This window comes from Sprattus sprattus (assembly GCF_963457725.1).
Source record: "Sprattus sprattus genome assembly, chromosome: 16".
Lineage (NCBI taxonomy): Eukaryota > Metazoa > Chordata > Actinopteri > Clupeiformes > Clupeidae > Sprattus > Sprattus sprattus.
Genome location: NC_137914.1, coordinates 21362905 through 21386780, shown reverse-complemented (window position 1 = coordinate 21386780; position 23876 = coordinate 21362905). Strand labels below are relative to the sequence as shown.

At 43.3% G+C, this 23876-nt stretch overlaps 1 protein-coding gene across 1 annotated transcript; it reads left to right on the top strand.

Annotated features, from left to right (window-relative positions):
* Positions 1-8837: 8837 nt before the first annotated feature.
* On the top strand, positions 8838-17858 carry lrrc38a (leucine rich repeat containing 38a; the record flags this gene model as incomplete). The annotated part of the gene is made up of 2 exons (XM_080853277.1): positions 8838-9465; positions 17617-17858. The coding sequence occupies 2 exons, from the start codon at positions 8838-8840 to the stop codon at positions 17856-17858; spliced, it is 870 nt and encodes a 289-aa protein (XP_080709403.1).
* Positions 17859-23876: the final 6018 nt, after the last annotated feature.

Below are 23876 nucleotides of genomic sequence, written 5' to 3'. Positions count from 1 at the left end.
AAATGGCAGCGCCCACCATCCACACCTCCTCCTCCTCTTTCCTCCTTCCTCTAAGACTGGTCTCCCCAGCCTCCCAGTCCTGCTGTAGGAGATCCTTCGCACCTCCATGCTCATCCTCCATCTTCTTCGCCGGCTCCTCTTCTTCCTCCTCCAGCCTTGAGCTCCAGAGCTACCAGCACAGACCAGACCAAGTCTCCAAGTCTGCCAAACCCAGCGGCCAAATCATTGACTGTCAACAAAATTCCTCAGAACTCTGAACCAGCTCACTGTCATTTTGTTTAATGTTATTATTATTATTATTATTGGGTGTTTCATGGAATCCCTCCTGGACAAGAGCTTACTTATTTAGAGACAAGTGCACATTGTATGCGGAATTTGAGCATGAGTGACAGGCGCTAACTTAAATCCCTTTCAAACTATGTTTTGGACAATTTTTTTTTATCTTAAAGCATATATTTCAATTTCACATTTTCCTTTTCAACACATCCATCTACGTAAATATGCCACCTACGACACAGTCTTTCACATATCAGACGCACTTAGTTTTCTCACCTCACACTTTGCCTGCCGGTGCTTTGCCATTTGAAAGGAAGATGTCTTAGATTATTTTGATACTTTTCCAGTTTCTGTTGACTCCTCTGATGTGACTATGTGCACCTCAGTGAAGAAATCACTGGTGCCACAACTGGATGTTTATGTCTGAAAAGTTTAAAGGGACCTCTTTAATTTGATTTTGTTTATGTTATCGTCATGTTTGGGATAGTGCCATAGCGAGTGAGAGATTCCCTCCTTGACGATGACTCTCGTCTCTCTTGTGAAATAAGGCTGCTGTGTGGTACTGTAGACGCTAATGATCTCGTCTCTCTTGTGAAATAAGGGTGCTGTGTGGTACTGTAGACGCTAATGATCTCGTCTCTCTTGTGTGGTACTATAGACTTATGGCAGCTCACAAAGCCTAAACAGCAATTGAGGAGACCTCTAGGGAGAGTGATGTGAAGACACTTTACAAATCTTTTTTTGGTTTTGTTTTGCCTTTTTTTTTTTCAAAGCATCTCTTGTAAAGGCGCTTTGTGATTTTTAATACTGGAATCTGTCACATGATAAAAACAACGTCCTTTCCAGAGGTGTAGTGTAGAGCAGTTGATCTGTACAAAATCTGTGCGAAATGTGTCCAAGTTGTCATGATGTTATGTACATACAATATGTTTGTTATATTTGCTACAGCTCGTATGCACTCTCCTGTGGACGTGCATTGTGATGTTTTATGGATGGAGGCGGGTTTTTTTAAACTTTATTTTTTCTCTTGTTGTTTCGGTCCTCTTGGTTTGGCTTTTCAAAGTAGTCATCAGAGACGTGTGATTCGATGGAACTGAATGAACTGGAGGGTCTTGTGTCCCAGTTTCAGATGAGTGTCTGCGTGTTTGGCCACTCAGTCCCACAGGCTGCTGAGTCATGTTTGGGTTGTGTCTTTCTTCTCGGCGTCACACATGACTCGGGCTGACTAAAGCCGGCTCAGTGGAGCTACTCCGCTCTAGTGCGTCTCACCCTTCTGTGTGCGTCCAGTCGGAATTCCTCTCTCAATTTGCAGTGTTTGCCCACATTGACACAATTCATTGTTGAATGGCTCAAAATGGTACAGTTTAATTTTAATAGAACGGCTAAAAACATCCACAAATGTGTGGATGTATGACAAGTGGAGAGACCATTATCAGAGCCCTGCCCTCCTACTGATTGTCTTGGGAGCTCCCATCTGTATACAGATGAGATCTAAAATGCCTCTATTCAGTGGTGTAGTGGTCCCTGGAGAAGTGGGTATACTCTTAATTTGTTTAAAGCAGCCCATACAGCACAGGATAAACGCCCTGTTTTGAGAAGTGGGTATACGCAATACTGACTGAAAAATAAGTGGGTATACTCCGTATACCTGCGTATTCCCAAGACTTCACCACTGTCTCTATTGACTTAAATAGACCTGGGCTGTGGACCAAGTAACTCATGGTCTTCTTAGTTCACCCATTCGCCCATGTGTCACCCCTGATCAGTCATCCTTCGCTGGCATCCTCTATTCACAGCGTATGCCACTGACCCCCCTGAACCCTCTGCCACTTTGCTTTAGATTGAAGTCAATGTGCTCCCCAGTGTGCATAGAAAAGTGATTGTGAGATGTTTCACTCATCATGGTGTCAAGGAAACGATCTTTTCATCGATTAACGAAATATTTATTTGGTCTCTCGGTACCAGATGCAAGTGCCCCTGCTGTGGCCCTCCTGTGGCCCTGCCCCATGTTTGGATATAGTACCAAAAATTGATCAGATGAATAAGAAATTCGTATTTTTTTGTGTCTATCTGAATACGAAAGCTGACCTGCAACCGTACATTGTGATATGTGAAGAGTTGAAGAGATTATTGTCCATATGGGCACTTTTAAACTGGAAAACTGTTATTTACAGTATTTTAAACAGACACGTATTATGTGCAAGCCCTCCTTTCAACCCAACAACTGGATGACATTACATTACATTACTTTTGCCATTGTGTTTCTGATATTTTTTATATGTTGCTGTGTTCATCATCTCATTGGCACTTGCATTGTGGGATGCAGATACCTCCGACTGTCAGTCTGACTGACTAGTTTTAGTAGCCCACAAACATTTGCACTTGAAAATGTTAGAATGACTTAAAATCTATGGGTTCACTTTGCTTTGTATCTTGCTACCACATAGTCTCCCGATTTTTCTATTCACAAATATGTCGAGAATAGTTGGCTTGGACGAAAGCTCTAAAGTCATTGCACTGCAGACCCTGAACTTACAGAGAGAGTTACATTGGAGTATTTTGGAATTTAATGAATTAATTCTAATGTGGAAATAATATGACATGTCTGCCTTTGGAATCATTTCCAGATCATTTTTTGTATTATTTCATTTGCGAGGATGCAAAATTCAGATATCTGAAAACCCTTTAACCCTTTTTCCATTTGTCAAAGATCCACATGTTTGTTCTGTACTTTCAGGAGCTACCTTCTGTATGAGTTTGAGAATGCAATGGTATTCCTAATGACGAACCGACTTCCTGGAAACTTCATTACTGATTTGTTATTTCCGTGTCTCTTTATTGGTACAGAAGTGTTGTGCTTTGGTGTATGACAAAGGCCTGATGCAGTTTTGACGTTGTGAGGGTGAATTACAGAAATTCAAACTTTACTCCTCCACTTTCCAGGTTTAGTAGGCCTATGTGAAATATCTATGTTAAGTCCACAGCAAAATAGGGGTATTGTTTCTTGTAATATAGCCTACATCTTTTATTTTGTTGTTGTAGAAAGGATAAAAAAAAACTAAAAGAAAGGCGATGCACCCACACGTGACTCAGTAGCTCTGTGAGCTAACGAACTGATGAAACCAGTCTGAAAACATTATGCCTAATGTGCAGCATGGATTCTGACACACAGCGATGCCCACGAAATACAAGTAACGCCTGAAATCACAGCTCTGAGGTTCAGGTGTTTTGTACGCACCGGCATGAATCTCACGCCATTCTTCGTGATTAACCTGCACCGTGTCTTTGGCCCACTCCCCTCCATGAACTCCCGGTTCTAACGGATCCAGTCCGTCTCAGTCGATGCCGTCGGTTGGCTGAGCAGTGCAGCCTGTCCAGACCGCAAGGTTGCCAGCAAGACGTCCTGTATTCTGTATAAATGTAAATTTGCTGTAACCCTGTGAATGATGTTACAATCAAAATTATTTGTAATATTGTTATTGGTTTATTTTCTAAAAAAAAAACAAGAAAGAAAGAGGAATAAAAGAAAAGAAGATGGAAGCCTGTTATGACTTTCCTCAATAAAAAAGGAAACACTGTCTGTGTGTTTTTACGGTATTTTAATGTCATAAAAACTCTGACTAAGACTAAACTAAGAACTCAGTCACTGTACACCTCACCTACCTGGGAATATGACCAGATATGAAGTAACATGAAGTTTACCGTTTACCCCACTTGGGGGCAGCACAAGCCAGCACCCATCCGCAGCCTTTCTTGTATTTACAGTGGCCTACACGTTATAGTAACAGATTATGTTATTTAATAATTTAACATATATATAGAAACGGTCAATATTGCAATGAATAGCAACCTTTAGAGGTTTTCTTTCAGACACCATGGTTACTGTGGCTGATGAGTCCATTCCATCCAGCTTTCATTAATAAAACTGTCAGATGTTTACTGCAGTGAATGCATTCCTCTATAAAGAGAGAAAGAAGTGTACATACTGGGCTGAATAACCAGCGACAATAATGTGATACATTAAGATGCTCTGAGGAACAAGGTCAGTTTGTCCTAGATGTCACATCGTAGATCATATGCCACATTAAAATTGTGACATTTCTTCTCTTTGCATGAACATTATCGTAGGGTGAGCCGGTTCAGGTCTTTAAAAAAATGAGGATTGGGGACTGGTAGGGGTGGCTTTCTTCTGAAACAATCAATGTTTATGATTACGATGGTGAGAAAATCCAATTTAAAATTCTGTTTCTATGCATATGTGTGTCAATTCAATACTTTTGTAAACATAAAGGCATATTTATCTATATTGCATTGTGTGCATGATTAGTAGGCCTTCCACTTATTCCATTCTTTGACTGTGGCATTAGCAGTGGAATATTGTCCAAGACATTCATGTCTGGAACAACCAGAATATTTCCTGGAAGACCCTTTAAGCAAAATAGGATGTTTTTTTTTTAATGAAAACATCCATTGCATGATGAAACAGTTTGGAGTAGCAACATGCAAGCCTGAAGAATCATTTGGACAGAACAGATGTTTCTTTGAATTGCATGCAGTGCGCATGTCAGAAGGAAGCTGGCAATCACGGTTTAATTTGCAAGTTGTTTACCCTCCATCATAATCTCAATCTAGGCTCACTGGGTGTGTGTTTGTGTGCCGCGTCCTCGAAAGTGAGCTAGGAGTGATCTCTGCATCTGATAGAAATCTCCCCCTGAGGAGCAACATACAAGCCTGTTTTGTCAAGCAGATTCAATCGTGCTGAACAAGGTGTGTGAATTCACAAATCATAGTCTTAAAATCTCTATACCATCTTCCTCTTCCTCCACTCACTCTCTCTCTCTCTCTCTGTTATTCCCCCTGCCGCTTGTCTTTGCCCATTTGAACAATGGGGAGTTTGGAAAGCAGGTCCAGGTATAAATGCATTGCTTTGATGAAACATCTGCTAATGTAATTGTCAGCTTTGGTTTTGCTTCAGTACGCCAAGACAGACTCATTTTGTGAAAGCAATTTGGCGGTGACATAACAAACAAAAAAGAAATGCTCAGGTTACATTTTCTTCATTTGATCTTTTGTGCAATATACTGTAGGTTCAACTAAAATTCAGTTAAAATTACAACTCTGGACTGATTTTATTTAGTATACTGAAGTACTTATGGGGAAACATTTTAGATTAGATATGGTTTTACCTAAATCTCACAGTTGAGGCATTGAAATAAAGGCCCATAAGGTATTTATTTATACATTAAAAACAGAATCTTCATAAAGATATAGAAACAAGTATTGAAAGCTCACTCCATTAATAAGCTCATTCCCCTTTCTTTCTTTCTAATGGGCACTTAGCATTAGGTCCAGGATAGCAGACATGGTTCCAAACTCACTTCATTGCCCTCATAAATCATCGCTATTTTAGACTGACTGCAGGCTAATAATACCATTTAATGCACCTATCTATATTTCTACAGTGTGTTGACTTTATATCGTTTTCAAAGCACCCCAGGAACTTAAGTAGGGGGCTGTTATGTTCCCATTACCAGCCGTCATTCAGTTCACAGTCATTTCAATCCACTGCACAAGTACAAAGCACACGACCAGGTGCAAATGCTGTGTTCCATGAAAGTGCACCCTCTACATGTATTACCCTGTAGGGAAACATTATTCTCTTCCACCTCTCTCTCGCCATGACGCACTTCTTACTTTTTGCTCCAAGGCCATGAGTGAAAAGCTCAGGTGAGGTGGTGCTGGATGAGGATGACTGTGGTTTGGCAGCACTGTGCCGGGTCCCATGAGGTCAGGTTAAAGGTCGGGAGTTTTGGACAGGTTCCGAAATAAAGGTACAGTTTCGGTGGCAAGTAGGTGCTGTTGCCAGCATGGTCTTTTGGCTCCTGTTGACAGGTGTGCTGTTTTAGGACACTGGCACAAAGCACACAGGATGCTGGCACGCACTCACACTCTGCTTTGAATTCTCTCTCTCTCTCTCTCTCCCTCTCTCTCTCACAGTATCATAACCACACACTCAAACCACTATAGTACACAACACACACACACAAACACATTCCCTCTCTCTCGCTCTGTCTCACACAACACACACACACACACAGACACACACACACACAAGCACACAAACAAACATACACACACACACACACACACACACACACACACACACACACACACAGTCACACACACACACACACACACACACACACACACACACACACACACACACACACACACACACACACACACACACACAGACTAGAGACACATACATAAACACGTGAGTGCTCCTGCGCCATAGGCACTCCAAAAGGTTATCTCAGGTTTCTTCATTTTGAAGCCCTGATGAATATCCCAAAGCTGGCAGTGCCTAACCTTCATCTTCTGCCCTTGACTGGCAGCCTGGGGGCTGAATCGGCACGAGCGGGTCAGACAGGCAGGCAGGCAGGCGGGCAGGCGGGTGGGCACCCTCACACCTGCTTCCACTCCGCTAGAGACCCAACAGCTGCCTCCTCCGTCTTGGACGTTTGCAGCATTCTGAGACCGTTTAAAAAAACGAGCTGGCATTTGCGGTGTGGTGCCGCCACTGCCGCCATGTTTGTGGACCTTCACTTCACGGAGGTCTCAGATGTCTCAGAGCCACGCTGCTTAACTTCCATGCTGCGCTTGACATTCATCATTTATTTACAGAGTTTTAATTATGCGTGGAAAATCAGCGTGCCTTTTCGACAACCTTTGCCTCTCCCTGCATGCTCACTAGTCAGGCTCAATTGAAGTCTTGGCCTCCTGTTGGAAAAGGCCTTAGTGTAGACCTACCATTCAAGCTTCTCAGAGTTGGGTTTTTACTTTGCTTTTACTTTGTGTCTTTGAGTGTCATGATTGTATAACATATCTGACTAAAGGCGGTGACGTCAACGGTGTGCAGAGAAACAGGTCTCATTTTAATTTCAGAATTTTTTATTTTATTTGGTTTTTCTTTTATTTGTTTATTTTGGTAAAAGGTCAAAAAAAAGCATATCAAAGCTTGGGATATTTCATTGGTCTGTGTCAAGGTTATCCTCGAGCCCATGTGATGTAACAGGAAAAGCCATTTTTGGACAAGGCGAGCTTTCCGACTCATCTGAGATTTACAACAAACACAGGGGGGTAAGCACCAATTCAACCCATTGTGAATCTGAAATAAACAACCACAGGAGAGCTTTGGAGCCACGGAAACACAAAAAAAAAACACAGGGAGGCTTAGATGATCCCGCTCGCTGTGGCTGCTCTGATTTTTGAGGTTATTTGTTCTGACAACAGCAATTGGAATAAATGAAGAAGAAAAAAAGAAAAAGAGTAAGGATGCATCTGCACTGTGGGATTGCTTGTGATGGATTACAGATTGGTTATCACAGTCATTGCATAGGTGAAGAGCTGTGACGCTGTTTGCCGTGACAAGGCAACCTCTTCTATGACGTAACAGGAGCATTTCACATGGACACTTTTCATGCATTTCAAACAACCATAGCCTCGACATGTGAAGTTGCCGACGGAGGACGTCTCCCACGAGATCTTGTTGTAATAGTTCTTCTCTTCACTTCACCCTGCTTGCTCGTGTTTGCTCTTGCTCTAAGAGACTGAAAGGTTGTGTGTTGGGCTGTGTTGGGTCCATGTCCTCTCTCCAGGCATCTGTGTGTGAAGGAGACATGGCATAGCCGGCAGGCATCGTGCCACTCATGTCCCAGAAACGCCTTAGTATGGATCTTAGGGGCCGACAGAGAGAGGCCGTATAGAGAGTGGGGATCACACGCGATGTCTACTGGAGTGTGGACGCCCACTGAGGGGCTGTAACGGAGCTGACAACGGTGACTGAGCCCAGCCAGCCAACTAACTATCTCTCATCACAACACCCTCTTTCCCCCAGAGGGCTGCCTGTTCCCCAACACACCCCTCCCTCTCTCCACGCACTCACACGCACACACACACACACACACTCACACACACACACACACACACACACACACACACACACACACACTCTCAAACACACACACACACAGCTTTCCCACTCTCTGCTCCGCTCGTTTCTATTTACCTCCGTACTAATCCCTCCCATCCTCCTTCTCCTCCCCTTCTCCCGCTCTCTGGCTCTCGTGCTCTCTGTCTCTCTCTCTCTCTCTCTCTCACAATCTCTCTCTCTTTCTCTCTCACTCACCCACTCTCTCTCTCTCTCTCAATCTCGGTCTCTCCTCCTCTTACTCACTCAGAGCCAACTGGCTGCCGCTTGATCCACACCGCCTGCTACATGATATCCTGGAAAACTCCGTTCGGCTTCTCTGTTCCTGCTCGTCGCCCGAGCCCTTTTAGTTTACTATCGGAGAGAAAAAAGATGCCTTCGTGGGGACGTTGATTCTGTCTTTTTTTCTGCTCCCCCCTCCCTCCCTCCCTCTCCTCCTCCTCCTCCTCCCCCTCGCCCGACCTCCCTCCCTCTGACCCCCGGCCCCCATCCCTTTCCCCTTTGCCTCTTCCCCGTCCTCCCCTCCGTAACCCCCCCAGTCTTCTCCATCACCTCTCACCTCTCGACAATGTTGTCATGTGTCCACTGGCTGCAGCCTCTCCTTGCCTTGCTCTCCTCCTCCTTGGTGTCTTGTGGACATAGCTGCCCGCCCAGCTGCCTGTGTCCGGACCACCACACCGTGGACTGCACGGGCCAAGGGCTCACCCGCTTGCCTGACTCCATCCCCCTGGACATCCGCAGGCTGCTTCTGTCGGATAACTGGATTCCCTGGATCCCCTCCGATTTCCTTGTCCTCTACAGCGACCTGGTCTACTTGGACCTGAGGAACAACTCCCTCTCCAGTGTGGAGCCTGGGACGCTGAGCACCTCATCCAGGCTCGTCTTCCTGGACCTTGGCAGCAATAACTTGACGGAGATCCCCTCCGGCACCTTCAGGGACTCACGCAGCCTGATCAAGCTGCGGCTGGGAAACAACCCCTACCTGAGCATGGTCAGCGTGGACGCCTTCTTGGGCCTGACCTCCCTGCGGGAGCTGGAGCTGGACAGGAACGCCCTGTCGGAGCTGGACGTTGAGGTTCTGAGCCAGCTGCCCTCGCTCCGGGTGCTCCGCTTGGAGGGCAACCCCTGGGTGTGCAACTGTAACTTTGCCAAACTCTTCCTATGGCTCCTGGAGAACCAGCACAAGCTCCCCACTGGTAAGCCGCTTAAGCCTATTTATGCTGTGTTCTGCGTGCGTTCTGCACTCTGGGACTCTGTGTTGTAATAATGTTGATAATGAAAATAAATAAAACCCCACCACCATGCGTGGGCAGCCGTTTGAATGACGTCCTCAGAAGAGCAGATGGATGCAGTCTCTGTGGGCCCTGTAGTTGCTTAGCACTTCATGTGGTTTCTGCCCTCATCTTTCTGAAAAAAAACCCATCATACAACGCATCCATCCGGGGATGATTATGAATGGGTGAGAGATAGAGGGGATGCATGAAGGAAGACACATTTCCTTTGAGCACCTTTAACATACTGTGACATCTGTTTACACAGAAATGCCCCCAGGCATGCAATCAAATATTTCTCACTGTATTCCAGAGACTGGATAATAAACAAAAAAAGAGTAGAGTTTTAATTAAAAAAACATTTGTCTCTGAAAACATTTATTTATGTGGTTTGGCCTAGTGCTGTTGTGTCTGGAGGACAATTTAATTATGGGTTTTTTCTCACTGAGGACCAGCTCAATATGGCTCCAACAATATGGCTGAATTTGTTGTAATGTGCATAATTCAAGAGGCATATGCCCACTGGTACTGTCTCTCAATTTTGTATGTCAACCCTCACATCACACCCCGTACCGAATGAATTATTAACTTTGTCTTCAAGAGCATATTAGTTGGCTGTGTAAAACAAGATGTCTTCTTAGTAAGCAAGAAAGAAAGCCTGTCCTTAAACATGAAGACTTCACTTTGAAGGAAATTATTATGTATTATTATTATTCTGTTTGCCTCTGATATTATGTTCAGGGGTTACTAGACACACATGCCTTGCTGCCACACTCAATATAACACATGTGTACACTCTTTCAGGCTGTCTCTTCTCCTGAAGTATCATTCAAGTTTTTATTGCAGACCATTTTACAATTGATTTGGACTTACTAATAGATTTACTCTAAGTGGACATGACACTTCTGAACACCTTTGTGACACCTACCATCTTATGCTGGATGATTCATCAGAGGGTTTGACACACAGGTTAACTCATGAGGACCAGATAAGGCAATGACTAAAACAGACAAAGGCTTTCATTCCCAAACACACTATCACAGATTAAATAGTCACGGCACTTGCAATCAGTCTGCAATAAAACATTATCATCTGTCAATTTAATACACTATCTGATCCAAGACCATGTATCCAAGACCTCAAAATAGGAATACAAATGATTGGATTAAATGGAAGCTTCTAGAGCCGGCACGCCAGTTCTTTGATTCCGTGCTTTACGACCGTGTCAAGTTCGAGTTTCATCATTCCAGTCACAACAGACTGAAGAGCACCTCATAAACCCCCGTCTCTCCCCTGCCCTGCCATACACAGTGCCAATAACAGAGTGTGAACAAGCACATGTATACCATGCTGGATGCAATGGAAACTTCTCCCACCCAGGGCACTCTGATGTGTTAAAACACGATGCATGGGCGCCAAGCACACAGATGCTGTGATGGGATTGTCTCAGTCACATGCACGCTATGGACACTGGCAGCCCGGGATGCACAAATGCTCACCTGGGTGTGAAGATGAGCGAGAGCGCATAGCACGCTGAGGCAAAGAGTCGAGACAAAGAGAGCACGTGCGGAGAAGAGTGAAGAGAGCTAGAATGTTGTGTTTCTCGAGGATGATTCAACATGTAGCCTGATTTTTTTTAAAAAGCACACTTTATATTTCTATTGCCTTGCAGACTAACAAGTAATCAACAAATCTTGACGCATGTTTCGATTTGCACACTTGTACTTGCACACTGGCCAACACAAAATAGCGTATTTTTTTAAATATCCAAATGTTAAGACTATTTTGAATCACAATTGACTTGAAACACATGTTTGCTCATGGATGAATGAATACAGGGATACATTCTGACAAACATCCACCTCCTTTGGTGAGGTCATTCAGAAGGAGGTGGAATTAGAAATTGGAGAGTGTAGTTACTTAGTTTCCTACACATGCACTTGGATTAATGATGGGCGCCCGCACATGTATAATTAAATGTGACACCAAACAGGACACCGCTGACAACACCCCTACTGAGTGTCAGACAAGCGTGTTGCCACAACAGGGTTTTCACCCCCCCCCCCCCCCCAAAAGGTGACAACCAGCAAGCCATTGCAGGAAACCCTGCTTTGTTCTGCGGGCTTTTTTAGGAGGCCATTCCAGTTCCAACTGGCCTCTTTGTGTGCCCAGCTGAATCCACGTGGCACGAACAGCACAAAAAAAAACAACAACAAAATAAACATTGCATGGTCCTCCAGCAATGCTCTGCTTTTGTGCTCTTTGGGGGCTTTGATGTAGTTCCAGAGTAAAAGACTTCTCTGGCGTGGCACAAACAACTGGGCTGAGCTTGTTGAGCTGGGAGGACATCCACGTGACTTGGACAACAAAGGAGGATGAGGAGCCGAGTCCCCTCGCATGTGGAAAACCCCTTCTGGTCTGAGTGACTCACCCGTCCAATCACGGCCCTGCGCTCGCCTGATAGTGATGTCAACTGACTTTTGCCAATGACAGCGAGGCGAGAGAGCAGACATTTCCTTGCAGGGGATTCTCTCTGGTTTAGTTTTGTTTCCTTATTTGAATAACCATACAGATAACGTGGCACTATTAAAACCATTAACGGTGAAACAGTGGGCTTGTTCCAGGGCAAACATCAAGAGACAAATAGGGATATTACAAACAACCGGACAACTTCACACCTCTCATTGGACAAGCGACACACAGTCAGCTGAGAATGACATAACACTCCTGCTCCCGATGTACTTCCAGGCGTGTGAAAGATGAGCGTGGGTCTCATGCCATGAATATTCACACACCCTCACTGTACAGAAAACTACTCAGAAGACCATTTTGGCAGACCCACTAAGTCTTAAGCAAGGTGTTCCTTTGTTCTGGCTGGGGTAGTGTTAGAAACAGGAGTCTGTGCTTCGTCTGTACTGCAGAGGAAGTCTTCCTCCAGCCCCTGTGGAGTTTGTTCTGTGCGGGGGTGATTAATGGCCGTGCGGCGGCACTACAGCTGCGTCTGTCAGTGGAGCGTTATCACGTCGGGGATGTTCCCCTTTAAATCTGTCATCTGGTGTCCGATGACCACGCTCTGGTTAAAGCAGATTAAATTCGGCTTCTGTGAAAACTGAGGCGAATACCAAATGGGGGAGGAAAAAAACCCTAACAAATGATTGTTTGGCTCAAAGAGCACAGGCACAAATTGGAGACAATCCCAGCCCACCTCTTTGCAGGGTTATATAACTTTTGGTCTCTAAATTATACCCAGTCCCAGATACTGCGAGACTAGACACCCATTGCCAATGGGGTGCACAGAGTCCAACAAAGAGCTCCTATTCCAGCACAGAATCACTGTTTATGGGTCAGATGGGTTTGTGTGTTTCTTGCACAGTGCAATAACATTGCACTTCCTAAGAATATGCTTGGCAATGCAATCTTGCAGAAGAGCTTAAATCATTTTAGAAAGGCCGTACAGTGTGTAGTTTGAGGTCGGCAGGCATGTTTTCAGGCTGGCCTTGAACACCGATCTGAAAAGTTTGCTGGCAGTGTTTTTTCTTTTCCACCTGACCTCACGATAGATGTGTCAAATCGGATGAATGTTCAGCAGCCCGTGTTACATCTCTAACCAAGCTTCAGCAATGTGCTTTTGGCCTGGTTCCAGGTGCTGCATCTGAGGCAGTCTTCACTTCATTTCAGGAATATCTGCAGACTCAACAAACACAGAACATGATAACATGCAATGAACTTAGCTGTAATAATTAACAATAATAATAATAATACATTTTGTATTATTCACAGCTTGTACACTGAATAGTAAATATGATGTAAGATATGTTACCTAAGCCACAAAAAATACTCAAAAGTTTAAATAGTAAAACGTTTTTCCTACAGTAAAGGCTAAGAACTGAATTAGTTCAGCCTCAGTCTACATCACCTACATAAGCCATCAGCCTCAACCTACATCACCTACATAAGTCATCAGCCTCAACCTACATCACCTACATAAACCATCAGCCTCAGCGTACATCGCCTATAAGCCATCAGCCTCAGCCTACATAAGCCACCAGCCTCAACCTACATCCCCTACATAAGCCACCAGCCTCAAACTACATCACCTACATAAACCATCAGCCTCAACCTACATCACCTACATAAACCATCAGCCTCAGCGTGCATCGCCTATAAGCCATCAGCCTCAGCCTACATAAGCCACCAGCCTCAACCTACATCCCCTACATAAGCCACCAGCCTCAACCTACATCACCTACATAAGCCACCAGCCTCAACCTACATCACCTACATAAACCACCACCCTCAACCTACATCACCTACCTAAGCCACAAAAAATACTCAAAAGTTTAAATAGTAAAACGTTTTTCCTACAGTAAAGGCTAAGAACTGAATTAGTTCAGCCTCAGTCTACATCACCTACATAAGCCATCAGCCTCAACCTACATCACCTACATAAGTCATCAGCCTCAACCTACATCACCTACATAAGTCATCAGCCTCAACCTACATCACCTACATAAGCCATCAGGCTTAACCTACATCACCTACATAAACCACCACCCTCAACCTACATCACCTACATAAGCCATCAGCAGTGGCGGTTCTACATGGAATTACGCCCCGGGCGAGACCCCCTCCTCCGTTACATTTTGTTAGTTGTGGCTAGCGGGATTTCTAATTCACCTTGCCCTTGGTGACCACATAATCGTTCTGTATTACCTATTTGTATTAGCCATTCCACACAATTCAGAAAAACAAAAACGTGCAGGAATTATAGGCCTGTTATTATAATGTTATGAATTTGCGTTATTTGGAAGAAAGTCGATGTGTGACTGACTTTAGCCCACTAATTGCAAGAGTATTGCTCTATACAGTGGAGCCCCTGTTCCCCCCCTTGTCTGTTCCATTTGAGAGACCCATAGGTGAACTGTCCCCCGCGCCCCCTCCTCACCCAGGATCTGTGCACGGCACCTTCTTAGCAAGCAGGGGCGCCTGCAGCTGCAGGGGGCGCCAATTTGCCAATTCCCCACACAGTGATACGAAAGCTAGATAATAGAAAAGCGCTTTGCGGCCCAGATCATTTTTTTTAAGTGGTCGCTCCGCCCCCCACGTGTCATGAAAAAGTGCCGCCCCGGGCAGCTGGCCTGTTCGCCCATGCCTAAAACCGCCACTGGCCATCAGCCTCAACCTCCATCACCTACATAAACCATCAGCCTCATGCCTCAGTTTGCATCTACATACTGATAACAGTCAGACTGTGGAGGCATCAAGAATAAATGTGGGTCAGGTGTATCATGATCAGGATATCAACATATATACTCACATTTTCAGCACTAAAACTTGGGGCCATTGTTTAAGACACTGTATTACAGTGTACGTAATGGAAGTAATGCAGTGCTGAAGTTCAAAGACTTCACAGAAGTAGTTGTCTAATTCTTTAAGATGTGTGGATTTCTAGTGTTCTCACGGATCTGAGTGGAATGTTTGGCACTCCGTGTCAGCATCATGAAGATTCAGATTCAGGCCAGTAAATCTCTCTAAACTGATCACCAGAGAAAACATTTTATCTGCTCACGCCACACTAGGGCGGGCCTGCTCTCTGAGGACACAGAAGGATGTGCAAATTGTCTGATCTGGAATCATAAAACCCTCTCATTCTTAACGCAATCTCCATTACATTACACATTGACAGGCCACATTGATGTGTGAAATGGAATTTTCACAGCTATTCTTCTGATTTTTTATGACTTTCTGAATCGTGTATCAGGGACTTATTCACATTGCAGTGCATTCTAATTTGATTCCTCCACCAGCAATTTTTTTTTTAAAATTAAAATTCAGGTTTTAGTCTTTATTTGTGCCTTGTTGACACCAGAAAGAAACATCCAAATGTACAAAAGATTTGCTTACACGAAACATGTGTCCAATCTAACTCACTTGGAGATGAACATGGAGATGAAATGTTATGACCCTCATTTCAAGATATAATACCTTGGCCACCTGTCAGAGAGTAACTTGTACTGCGTTTGAGAAAGTTATTGTGTATACTAAACTTAATTAAATCAGGGGCTTAGAGCTTTATTGTACTGCAGTACCAAGTACTTCTGCATATTACAATCAAGTAATGGAGCACTTGTGTACATCTGTCTCATTCTCTTCGACAGGGCTCAGTATTGGCATTAGCAATAGCAATATTGTTATTACTGTTCTTTTGTCCAAATACAATAAAATAAAGACGTCATCACACTGATTTAAAAACATAAATCTGTATTTGTTGCATCGCATAGCAGCTGCCAGTGAACCCTGGATAGTAAACCTGTTATAGGGAAACAAGAGGCTTGTATATTCCAGAGGTCCTTTCATTGTTTTAATATCTCAAGCATATTCAATCAAAAGGTGAAAGGCAGAGGACAGATTGGACTGGCCATGGTCCTGCACCCTAGGGCTCCAGTGTGAGCATCTGTCCTCTGGAGACTGGCACCTGATGAGGGCCCGGGTGTCTGCACCGTTGTCTTTGTCCCCGATCAACCTACGAGCCTTCAGCAGTGTGTGAATACCATTCTTCCACTTTTTGCTTCATTAACCCAGCCTGTATTAGTTTCAGAGGCACTGCAGGACAAGAAACACCAATCTGAAATGTGCCTAAAGAGAAATGGAGACCATGGCTAACCCTTCCAGACTACTGGGATTGACCTTTTCATACCAAAGACAAGGAACAAAGACTTCAACTTGGAGCATTTACACTATGACTTGTGAGGAAGGCAGCTGCTAACATAAGACCAATGGGCAGCTACTCTATTTCTGGTCAGAATCTTTGAACAAAGACAAGGGAGAAAAATCATAAAGGGGGAGTAGTCTCGATGAGTATAAAACCCAGCTCTCTGACACTCTCTCTCAGATCAGTACATTTCTATAGGTGACACGGGCAATGGCCCATGCTAAAGGGGTTTGTGGATTTGAAATGGAGGGGGACCTCATCTACACACACTTCCCGAAATGCTTTTTAATAGAGGGGGGACTGAAGAGTGTGCCTGCCCAGGGGCATCAAGTATGCTAGGACCAACACTGCCTTCAGTGCCAAAATTGGAAATGGGACTGTTGACATAAACAAGTAGACATGGTGAGGGGGGAAGAAATGGGACTGTGGACATAAACAAGTAGACATGGTGAGGGGGGAAGAAATGGGACTGTGGACATAAACAAGTAGACATGGTGAGGGGGGAAGAAATGGGACTGAGTGGACAGTGAGGCACCCAGTAGATGACCTTGCCTCATCTCACACACACTACAGACACACACACTACAGGCACACACACACTACAGACAACCACACTACAGGCACACACAAACTGCAGACACACACACTACAGGCACACACACACTATAGACATACACACTACAGACACACACACTATAGGCACACACACACTACAGGGTTTGACAGATATGGATGGGGACATTCATTAGTATCTTCTGTATCCTCAAGCAGTAAAGGGTTCGAGAAGAGAGAAATTGGGTATGAACCAGTTGTAAGAGCCTGTGTGCACTACAGTAATGAACCTTTTCCACCTCGATGAATGCCTGTATGATGCTACTGTGTCTGACAGTGTTTGTTGTCAGTTGCCCTGCTAATAGAGTCTGCAAATAAGAAACTCATCTCACTGCAATTAATCTGCTATCCACATTATTTACAAAATGTTTAAAAAATGTATCCAAACAACACATTCCATCACACAGATTGTTAGTCTTCGTATTGAGTTGATATTGAACAGGTAGGAATTTCATCACTTTCAAACATTTGAAAAACTGTGTGTGCTGGATCAGGCACCGTACTCATGTCTCTGCCATCCAAGAGGACCTTGGTATTGCCTGTTGCTATGTTGTTCCAGAATGGTATTGCCTGTTGCTATGGTGATCCAGAAAACACAGTTGCATGGTGTTTAAATCTGCAATGTCAACCACTTCAGCACCATGGAAACATCATATATCATTTTGTTAACTTGATTGCGTTAAAACAAATGTAACAATGCTGCAGTGTGTTGTTTGGTTTGATATCTGATAATGTCATGAACTTCACTGCAGGGATGGAGGGGATGGAGTGCTCCCTGCCGGTGGACGGGCGCCAGCTGCCTCTCAGTATGCTCTCGGAGGACAGTTTCCGGGAGTGCCGTGGGATCCTCACTCTCACGGACTATCTCATCGTCATCTTCTCTGGGATCTGCGTCTCGGTGGCGGCCATCATGGCCAGCTTCTTCCTGGCCTGCACCCTCACCTGTATCCAGCGCTGGAGCAAGTTCACCAATAAGGACGACGTGGATGAGTGAGGAGAGAGAGAGAGAGAAAGAGAGAGCGCGCGAGAGAGAGAGAGAGAGCTGAGGACAGTCTATACTTTGATCTTCCCCCTACAAACACTCGCCTACCCATGCTGCATGTCTGCATGGAGACCCACAATAAGACCAATAAGACGGAGCGGATAAAAGGGCCAGAATGTGAACACCACTACTTCCCTGGCTGCTCGTTTACGTCCAAGCTGAAATGGTCTATTTGTGATGGTATTTAATGTGAGACTCTTAACTAAAGACTGTATGAATGAAGCTTGACTGATGCAAAATGCTAAATGTTTTAAGGGTCTGATGCCTAGACAGGTGATCCACTCATTTGAACCAAGCCTTAAGACTAAAACTGTTAAAGCATTTGGAGTCCCTATCTTTCATTCAATGAGAGAAAAGTTATATGAATACTGATCAGATGTATTCAACATCATAGAGGTTTCCCAAATTCTGCCACAAGCACTTTAGAACATATGCACAAAATACATTGAGGTTTTACAAATTCCACCATAAGCACTTTACGACATATGCACAAAATACAACAGAAGTCCCGGTCATGGTTATAAAGTCACCAAAGATAGCATTTATCACAGCTAACGTGTTTTACTACTTGTCTCCATCCATTTAGTCACTGTCTGGATTTGGCTCTGATCAGGTTCTGATCTGGCTCTGATCTGGCTCTGATTTGGCTCTGATCTGGCTCTGATCTGGCTCTGATGGGTGAGGATCTGGCTCTGATTTGGTGAGGATCTGGCTCTGATTTGATGAGGATCTTGCGTACATGTGGTAGGTCAGTGCTCTGCTATAGTCTATGTGGACATACTTTTCAGCATATCACTGTCGGTTTAAATCACTGTTACCACTGTTTCAATGTGATGCAGGTCATAGATCATAGTAAAAGTACACCTTCAGCAGAAGATCTGAATCTGGCAAGACCATGGGTATAAATTCCAAGATGGCTGCTGAGCCAAGTGTGGTCCTGACTCAAGAGAGCTATGCAAGATCAGAGCTGTATCCGTTCTATCCCTGCTATGGGCATTTGTTTAGGTTAAGCGCATTTTGTTTGTCTCATTAAGGTTTGTTTTCTTCTAATGTGTTAAATTAAAAAAGGGATGTTTGAACATTGAGCTGTGTAACAAACTAAAAGAGTTGACTTGGTAATCTGACTCATCCTTATTAGTGGACCAACATGTTGTTCCCTTTGGCAGAGCTATACAAATTTGACTTTGTGAACTGACTCATTGATAACACTAAGGGTTATGCCTGTTTGAAACATATCTACATGGTTTAAAATGTCTTATTAGCATTTACATTACAGAATTTATATTTTTTAGATATTTGATTGCCATGTTTTTGGACACACTTTATGTTTACAGTGAAATGTAGAATTAGTTTTTTTTTTTGAAAATACCAATAAGGAGACATCATGTTGAAAGATTAAAATTAAGATTACATTAAAGTTCAATCCAATTATAGAAAAAGCAGATTGAAAACTTAATTCCAAATTAATTTTAAGTATATGTCTTGATATGTGTTGATCAGTGTTTCTTTTTTGTGTTTGCGTTTTGAACAGTAAGACTGGACACAGTGAGGGTTCCCTTGTGTAATTGCATGAATGCCCCAAAAGCACAACGGACTGATATTTGATATCTGAGCCCAAATCCAGAGGACACTAGTTATTTAAAACGACAAAATGAACATTAGAAAAGAAGCTAATGCAATATTCACTTTACAAGAGCTCTTATTTTCTTAACTGAATGTCTGCTCAGGCCATTGTCTTGAAACTGAGCACCTTTTGTAATATTTCAAGCAAAAAGGATTATATGTAGCAAATATTTCTGTGTAGTACATACAGTTACTCTCAGAGTTCTGGCCTACACATCACTGTCATTGTCATTGTTGACTGGATAGTTTCCTGATATGATATGCAACACCGGTACCACACTACTTATATGGAACAATCCGTTATTGTTAATAGTTAATGAATAACTGTGACATGCATATGTTACGGTCATTTATAATATTAAAATGTCCCATCCTCCCATCTTTATGAGAGGTTGGTAATCCAGAGAAAATCCGCTCTGTCCATACAGTGATAAAACGGTGAATCCATTGTATATGTATGGTCTTGACTTGTGTGTATAATTTTATTGTTCTTATGGTATTGATTCCATGCTGTTTATATTTTTGATACGTCAATAATAAATAATTGCTATGAATAAAAGCACATGGGCACTAGTCATTTATCCACTCTGTATAATAAAACATGGCCTCTTAGGGCTCTCTCTCTGAAGTACAAATACAAAAGTGGTTGTGTGACTACACTAAACATTGTGACAGTGCAGTGTTTTGACCATTTTTTGTTTAGCAAAAAATTAGTACATACAGACCATCAGAGGCTCAAAAGACCATGATATAGAGACCATGTCAATCATTCATATCACCATGTTAATAAATACAAGAAGGAAACATCAGTCAACCAATGATTATAAAACATTAGTCAAATACCAACTGAAACTTTGAACTGCCTTCAAAATGTTAACATCAGTGAGGATAACATTGACCTTTGACTGTACAATATTACCTGTTGTAGATTATATTTATTCTAGCGGCGATAAATCAAATAGGTAGATGAGGTTTGTCAATGACAGTGCTGTTTTATTCTATACGCCCCGCCATTAAAAGGCTTGCTGTGTTGTGCTGTGTTGGAGAGTGTCGAGGATGGGGGATGTCCCTGACTGAGCAACAGTGACTAGTGGGTTTGTAAGGCGACCTGACAGCATACAGTTGTTCCTTCTGGGCATTTTGCAGCAAACAAGCAAACAGTGCATCAGGCTGACTCTGCGGTCGGCATAGGAGAAAACACCTCTCAAAACCAAGACCCACAGAAAGGGAGATATGTTACCACATCTATTTGTGTATTTTGTCTCCTCATCCACCGGGAATGAGAGGTGACAGGAAGAGAGAAAAAAAAAGTGAAAAGGAGAAATGAGGATTCTCCAGCATCCTCTGAATTGGTATTGTTACCATGGTTACGTGGCTTTGGGCCAGTTGTGTTGGAAGCAGAGACAGCCACTGAGGAACGGAGGCTTACGATTTGCCATGTCACAACTCTCTCTCGCTCTCTCTGCTTTTTCCTATCTCCCTATCTTTCTCTCACTTTCTCTCCATCTGTTTCTCTCTCTCTCTCTATTTCTCTGTTTATCTCTATCTCCTTCTTTCTCTCACACACTCTGCCTGTTCTCTCACATGCACTGTTTGCCATCTTGTCATCCATGTATGCAATAAAATTCATGTTCAAAGTTGATGCTAATGACTTTAGGATTATTTCTGTGTTTTGCATTATTCGATATTTGTGTGTGCACTGTTGTAAAGCTCTTGGCTTTTATTCCATGCTAACAAGTCTCTAACCTACTGTCAACCTCATCTATGGATCAAAGAATGGCGATAAAACCAGAAATGGAGTGCTCTGTGGAGGGTCTTACTTTGTCGAGTGTGAAGAAAATAAATTCAAACACTGGTGCAAATTCTTATGTTATTTTGTTTCACAGCGATGCTCTGTATATGTTTAGTAAGCTCGATAAGCATTAAATCGGTTTACTCCCAAAGATCAGAGCGATGTAGCAAGACTTACTAAATTGGAAGAGAGGACAATGGAATTTGGGGGCCATGCTAAACCTTGACAAGACACCAACATAAATAATTTCACCGCTTCCATCAGTGGGAAAAATAAGCAAACATAAGACATTAGATTAACAACTGCCATTCCATGTTTGACCACTGCAAAACATCCATAGGTATAATCTGTGTTCAACACACATTGCAGGTTTACATTCAATCCTACTACAATGACAGTGATCTAATGGGTCGCTCATTAACAAGTCACGCGTTCAAGCATGAGACTGAAACCTGGATCCCCTACAACAAGATGGACACAACCTGGCTCCTAACACATCTCTACTGTGTGTGCAACCGATGCGTCTTTGCTTACACCGACACTGCAGGCTGCATACATTTACACAGAAGGCTGTAAATACTAAACTCTAACACGTTGGTCTTACTTTAAAATCGCTTCTGCACCAGTCGGTTTGAGGCATCATATATGAAATAACACTGTAACTTTACATGTAGTGATATTATGAGAGAATAAAAGAGAGAGGACCTTTCTTTGTGTGTGTGTGATCAGTGAGTGAATGTGTTTGGAAAAGAGAGAGAGAGAGAGAGAGAGAGAGAGAGAAACAACACAGCACAACCCCCCACATCCATTGTGCTGAGCAGATGTGGAGGTTTGTAGAGCTGTGAGCTGGAACAGATGGCCCTTTATGCCACTGTGGACATGCACTGGATTATTGCATGGCACAAGACCAGCCATGGGGTGTGGACATCCACATCTGGCCGGATTATTATTGTAATGTGCTGCACTGTGCCGTGTCTGCTGCAGAGCAGGGAGTTTACTACCAAGATACGTGCTGGACAGAGACAGAGATATTGTCTGGTAGCCATGTGAGTGAGTGAGTGAGTGAGTGAGTGAGTGAGTGAGTGAGTGAGAGTGAGTGAGTGAGTGAGTGAGTGAGTGAGTGAGTGAGAGTGAGTGAGTGAGTGAGCGAGTGAGCGAGCGAGTGAGAGAGTGAGTGAGTGAGCGAGTGAGGGAGCGAGTGAGAGAGTGAGTGAGTGAGCGAGTGAGCGAGTGAGAGAGTGAGTGAGTGAGCAAGTGCATGCGTGAGGAGAGAGTTCAGCAGCCCTTTTTACCCTGTGGCAGCCCTGCTATGGACTGGGGATTACATAGTGGGGTCCGTGTGGATTACTGTATCCAGTGCATTTAGCAGAGCTGATGAACTTGTGGGATCAGTCCAGTTCTGTAATTAGAGATGAGGGTTTTACAGTGTAGCAAGGCAGAGAATCTAAGTCATCATAGTGAATGGACAGCAAGGATTAACACACAGCGTAAAGACTGTGATTACAAGTATCTGATGCTAATAGTGACTAACTAGGCTTCATTGTCCTCATGAGCAGCTATCAATGCCATCTACCTCCCCATGCAAAAGTCTAATTAACTTGTGATTCTTGTGATGTGAAGTATAGGTGAACATAAATTGTATTAATGTCATTGAAAAGGACATAGTTGCTATTTCTATGTATAATTGCAGATTCATATTTATTTCACTGAAATGTAACTGTGAATGTTTAAAGATCAGTTTTTTGGCCTTTTATGGATAGATTAGTGCAGAGTTGGACAGGAAATGATAGGGAGAAGAGGTGGGGAGTGGACAGGAGAAATGGCATCGGCCCGGATCAGAACCCATGACCTCCTTGAGCTTCAAGCCCAAATGTGGTCAAGGCTACTGTGTGAGCTACAGTGCCACCCTAACTGTGAATGTTTAGATTACCTTTTTATTATAGGACAACACAAACATGGAGTTCACCCTAACAGTTGTTCACTCTTAACAGTTGAGTGAATCAAATGTACAATTGATTACATTGATATTACATTGATTTGAGGCTGATCATATAAGCTATGCCTGATGACATCCTGTGTCAGCTGTCATAAATACACACTGGGAAAAAAAAAACATAAAGCTTCTGTTTTCTAAACAAACCTTGAGCCAGGTGCCTTACTTCTCTTTCAGTTCTCGTTCAGCAGGAACAAATGTGCCCCCATGTGACTGATATTGAGATTGCATAAATGCTGCAGTTGTTAGTTGTCGTCTTTGGCATGTCTTTATGATGTGTGTGTACCTTTCTGAACAAATGGAGTGTTCATTTTTAAGTGGACTTCGCAGATGTGCCACTCTAGAATTGACCTATTTAAAATGGAATCAATCTGACATCCGGACGCTAGATGTCGGCAGAGTTCACAATTTCATGCTGCCTACTGCTGGTATGTTTATGTCACGTGACAGGAAAAACACCGTTGGAACTGCTGTCATATCAGGAAGCGTTGTCTTATTTATATGTGACTTTGGAAAGCAAGCAAGATAATGTATTAGTTTTGTTGGTAGTTTTATCAATAGT